The sequence below is a fragment of the Pyrus communis genome, chromosome 17, assembly GCF_041283825.1.
Source record: "Pyrus communis isolate YQ-2024b chromosome 17, ASM4128382v1, whole genome shotgun sequence".
Taxonomy (NCBI): domain Eukaryota; kingdom Viridiplantae; phylum Streptophyta; class Magnoliopsida; order Rosales; family Rosaceae; genus Pyrus; species Pyrus communis.
The window spans coordinates 19,381,457-19,386,407 of NC_142581.1; the positions used below are offsets into that span (position 1 = coordinate 19,381,457).

General features: G+C 38.4%; 1 protein-coding gene across 2 annotated transcripts; it reads left to right on the forward strand.

Annotated features, from left to right (window-relative positions):
• Window positions 1-2,206: 2,206 nt before the first annotated feature.
• Window positions 2,207-4,263, forward strand: LOC137709513 (uncharacterized). Of its 2 annotated transcripts, XM_068448599.2 has the most exons (4): window positions 2,207-2,514; window positions 2,661-2,762; window positions 2,849-3,740; window positions 3,849-4,263. In XM_068448599.2, the coding sequence occupies exons 1-4, from the start codon at window positions 2,266-2,268 to the stop codon at window positions 4,061-4,063; spliced, it is 1,458 nt and encodes a 485-aa protein (XP_068304700.2). In that variant the 5' UTR covers window positions 2,207-2,265; the 3' UTR covers window positions 4,064-4,263. The 2 variants fall into 2 exon arrangements, with proteins under 2 accessions (XP_068304700.2, XP_088545166.1); XM_088689040.1 differs by lacking the exon at window positions 2,661-2,762.
• Window positions 4,264-4,951: the final 688 nt, after the last annotated feature.

Genomic DNA, 4,951 nt, shown 5'->3' on the forward strand with positions numbered 1-4,951 from the left:
GGAGAAGGTGTGGGGTCGACGGCGAATCAGACGGAAAAGAGAGGTCGAAGGAGGGATCTGGGTGTGGGTTTGGTATATGGTGTACGGAATCGACCTACTCTTCTCGTTCAGAGCCAAAAGTGACTCTTTTATTATCTGAAAACAAAATCCGCAGCCAAAATTCAAAACCCAGAAGCAAATGATGGTGGAGAAAATAAAGAAACCATGATCTCAGATCACGAATCCAAGTACTTGAAAGTATGGAGGATAAGCGGCAGTTTTGGTTTTGGGTTTTGGCTGTTGTGGCTTCCTCTCTTTCGAAATCCTAGGTTTCGTCTGCTTAATCGGCTTTTCTTCCTTCTTGGGCTACTCCGTCGCCGGAGCATTCATTGGTCGCGAGACAGAGGAGGGATGGGTCGGGTTGGGATTTTTATGGTGGGAGCAATCTGTGGCCGGGGTGGGTCGGGTTGGGAGGTGGTGGTGAGGGAAAGACGAGTGTGGGTAAGGATAGGGACAGAGGAGGGATATCAAATCCCAGAGAGAGAAAGAGAGAGAGATAGAGGGTGGTGGAGGAAGGTTGGGGGAACGGGGAAGGGTTTGGTGGCTGTCGAAGAGAAGAAGAAAGAGGCTTGGTGCGGGTGGAAGGGAAGGCCGGATCCCTTAGGCCATTTTAAATTTTTTTTAGTTTTTTAATTTTTAATTTTTTTAATATTTAATTATTAAAAATATATATTTTTTACTTTTTTAACATCTTTGGCCATGTCAACATTTAACAGAAAAACTAACAGAGGTCTGACATTGGCACAATTTCGTAAGATGAGGTATGACATTGTCATTTTTAAAAGATGAGGTATGAAAGTGTCTTGAGACCAATAGTTGAAGTAGTTTTTTATACTTTACCCTAATTATTAAATGCTTTTTATTAATTTTTTTATTAGTTTAAAGCATTATCCTTTTGTTTTTTTTTTCATTCCCAATGCAAAGAAAGTACATGAATTATTATTTTATGTTTAAAATTTGACATATTGATTGGAGAGCAAAAGTTTCAAAGATGTCAAAGTGCCATGTAAACCTTCAAATTTAAATTTTAGGTTTAAAATTTGATATCTCTTTTGGAGATAGTCACTGCTCGTGAAATTGTGACCTAGAATATATTCACTCACACACACAAAGAGATAGGAACCCTACATGAGCTTCACAAACAAGATGACTCATACCTAGGGCTGGAAAAAATTCCCGAAAATCCCAAACCAAAAAATTCCCCAAATTTTTGGGATGACATACCGAACCGATCTCAAAATTTCGGTACGAGAATCAGTATTGTCTCCTCAGTTTTTTGGTATATATATGTATATATATATATATTATTACACATTTGAATTGTTGCTAACTTCTAGTAACAACATAATTAGGGTTTTATCGCCACATCTATAGGTACGAACCTCCCACACACACACTCACCTTGCACTGCTGCTTCTCAACCAAATGTGTCTATGTCTTCAACATGAAATCAAAAAAGTGTATTGTTAGTTTTCGAACATATTAGGTTTGTAACTTATATTTTTGCTTTTGGTGGTTTGTTACTTATTTTATTTTGGTTGCATGTTAATTTGACTTAGTATGAATGATTGGTATTTCAATATGTATAAAATTTGGGAATACCGAACCATCCCTAAATACAGCAAATATTTCGGGAATCCCAAAAATTGGGAATACCGAAATTTTGGTTCGGAATTGGTCTTCAAATATCAATCTCGAAAATTTTCGATTTTCGATTTGGGATCCCATACCGAACCACCCCTACCCCTACTCTAGTCAAAAGATTAAAGACCCTTTAAACTGAAAAATGGTGACCTGGGAAAAAAAAAAAAAAAAAAGTTAACATGACTAAAAATATTGAATTAAATTTGCTACTTAATACTACAGTCTAGTGGTATTTCTCTCCATTTGTAAGTGAGAGGTCTTAGATTCAAATCTCGTGAATGGTGAATTTGATACCAAATTAGGTTGACCAATGTGTGGCTTAGCCGAACTTCCTCTCTCCTTAGTGTAAAAGTATGTTGTCCTTAAAAAAAAAAAAAAATTTAGAAATAAATCTGATTGACAGTGCTAAATATGGACTCATAGTCTAAGTTCAATTATGTGGTGGGCTGGGGTGTAATGGGCCGGGCCCGGATCAAATAAAGTGATGGACCCAATAAATACAGCAAAAAATGGGAATGAAAATTGAGCGCCACTGATGAAATTCAAAAGGAGAGAGTGACGGAGACAGAGAGCGGAAGAGAGATGCCGAGGAACGAAGAGAAAGTGAGGTCAGTAAGGACGGCGTTGAGGGAGATATCGAACAACAATGGCGGCAGATGCGGCGGCGGAGTAAGGTTCTCTAAATTCTCCGCCACCGCGAAGAAGAAAGAAAAGGAAGGGCACAAGTTTAGGGTCGAAGAACATGATAAAGAAGAAAAGGACCACCAAAACGACGACGCTCTCGATCGGCTCCTGCTAGTTCAGTCCGATCTCTCTGCCCTAACTCACCAGGTAACACAATTCCTCCATCGATCTCAATAACCAGAACTGGGAATTACAGAAAAGTTGAAGTTTTCGCCTTTATTTGAAAATTTCATTTTCTTTAGGGTTTTGTGAATCTGTCAGAATGTATGATTTGGGTTGAAATTGAATGGTAGATTGATGAATTGGTTGTGCAAGCATTTAAATGCCGAGGAAAAGCAACCAAAGAAGTCGAATCGTTCGTGAATTTCTTGTCCGAAATGCTTTCGTCTTTGAAGGTCTGCAAATTTATACCCATCATATGATTAGTCTTTGAATTTCGTTATTATCTGCACTTTATGCAAATTTATGCAATTGCTTGCAGCCATGGGTGCCCGGGTTTCAGAAGGCACTCTCCGATCCGATGGAGTATGCTGCAGATGAAGTCGAAAGTGTGGAGATTGAGAGTCCACAAGACTCCTTAATCTCTCCTTCCCCCCTTGTGTCCTGGCGCGCGGAGTGCACTATTGAAAGAGGGAGACATCTGTTTAAGCTAACCCCTCTTCCCATTTCAAAGTCTCTGTCATCCAGACCCCCGGTCCCTTCTAGGTCATCAGTCTTTGAGAGAATTACTTCGTGTACTGTCGATAGGATACCGAAGTTCAAAGCCACTTTCGGAGATGCAAATGATAATTCGCTTGAATTCGTGACAACAAAGTCAACTCCAAGCAAGCCTTCTGATTCAGTTGCTACTGAAGAAGGAAGCAGTCTTGAGCCTGAGTTTGTTTCTCCACCACAAATGTTTCCGAAACAAGGGGGATCCATGGTTATGAATGTGATGACTCCATGCCTAAAAATGTCTCCTCCTAAATCATGTGTTATGCTCGAACCCATTTCAGAGTCTTCTCCCAAGGGTTGTCACGCCGTTCATAAATCCACTCCGTTTCCTGTTGGATTCACTTATTCCAGTGATTCCTCTGGCAACAAAGCTTCTGGGGATCTTGCTTTCAGGTATCCGGAGCTGTTGGCGCTACAACAGCCGTTCAAATCAGGAATTAGAAAGAACGATGTTGAATCATCACCAGAATGGTGCATATCGCCTCCTAAAACTTGTGTTTTACTTAATCCCCATGATGAAAAGTCTGCAGGCAATGCTGCTACTGATTTACAATTGCCAATTACTGGGCATCTTCTAGATAAGCAAATTAGTTTGTCTGTATCAAAAGAAAATGGTTTTCAAGGAGGCACTCACCCAATCAAGACATCTTGTCTTCAAGGTATTTTCGCCATTCATTGTTTGCTTCTTACTATTTTACTTGTGAGCACACGGATAACATACTGGGCATGTTTTGATTTAAATCCTCTGTATTATTCTTTTGTCACAGAGACTGCAGGCGGCAGATTTTTGCTGATGGAAAGCACTCCCATCTGGAAAGAAGCTGAAAGCGTTGGAACGGGCAGACATCCTGGTGAGAATACTTTAAAGAGGGAGCTATGGACAAAGTTTGAAGCAGCTTCTTTGAATGGGGTTCGATTTAACAACACTGTAACTCATAAGGGATTTCTTGACCGATTGGATGAGGTTGTCGATGGAGTTTAGCAGTTGGCTTTTGGTTACATAGTTTCATGATCTTTCGAAACTTCTGATTTGCTTGTACAAGGTGGTTCGTATCTATCTTATAGAAGCACAAGGCGTTTATTACATGTAATTTTGTATCCCCAGTATCTCGAACCACCAGCAAGGGCATGTAATTTTGCAGACTTCATGGTTTAAAAATTAGAAATTCATCGTTGCTGTAAGCCCTTTGGTTGCTACTGGAGTTTGCCTTTCTCTCTCTCAGTGGTGGTGTTCATGAACCAACAATCAGAAAATAAGCTTGAGGCTTATTTATTCGAGCGATATTCTATTTAATCTAAACTATGGGTGATTAAATCAGAACAAAAATGTGCTTGTCAAATAGAGAACAATGGTGCTTAAAATTGGCTAGAAAAAAGCTTTCAAATAACCAAAAGTTTTCATGACTGATGTTAAGCAGAATGAGTTAAAAGTGCTTTTATAAAAAAACATGGATTTTTAATGTAATGTTTTAATTTTTTTTTAGTAAAAGCACTTTTGACATAATTGTGTTTTAGAAAATTATTTTTGAATTAAACGTGTAAGACTATACAATAAGTTGAGAAGATTATAAATGTACGCTTTTTAATTTAGCGAAACAAAAAAGGTATGTTTATACCATTTTTAAAATTTTAATAAATTAATAACAATGAGCTATTTTGTAACGATTTTTTTCTTTTTTCTAATATAAGAAGCGAGGGAATTAAATAAAAAAAATAAAAAATAACACAATAACAATAATAATTTGTGCTAAGGTCACAAATTCCTAAAACCCTCCCCTTTCTTCAACACTTCCTAAAACACTGAAACCTCAATATTCGCTGGCAATGGTTGGACCGAGTGAATTGATTCATCACATTGAGTCGTACGTCG

What these genes read in the sequence shown, in the direction of transcription:
- LOC137709513 (XM_068448599.2), top strand. Translation starts at nt 2,266, where the DNA reads ATGCCGAGGAACGAAGAGAAAGTGAGGTCAGTAAGGACGGCGTTGAGG. An exon ending in AAATGCTTTCGTCTTTGAAG is followed by an intron (nt 2,763 to 2,848) that starts GTCTGCAAATTT and finishes AATTGCTTGCAG; the next exon opens with CCATGGGTGCCCGGGTTTCA. An exon ending in CAAGACATCTTGTCTTCAAG is followed by an intron (nt 3,741 to 3,848) that starts GTATTTTCGCCA and finishes CTTTTGTCACAG; the next exon opens with AGACTGCAGGCGGCAGATTT.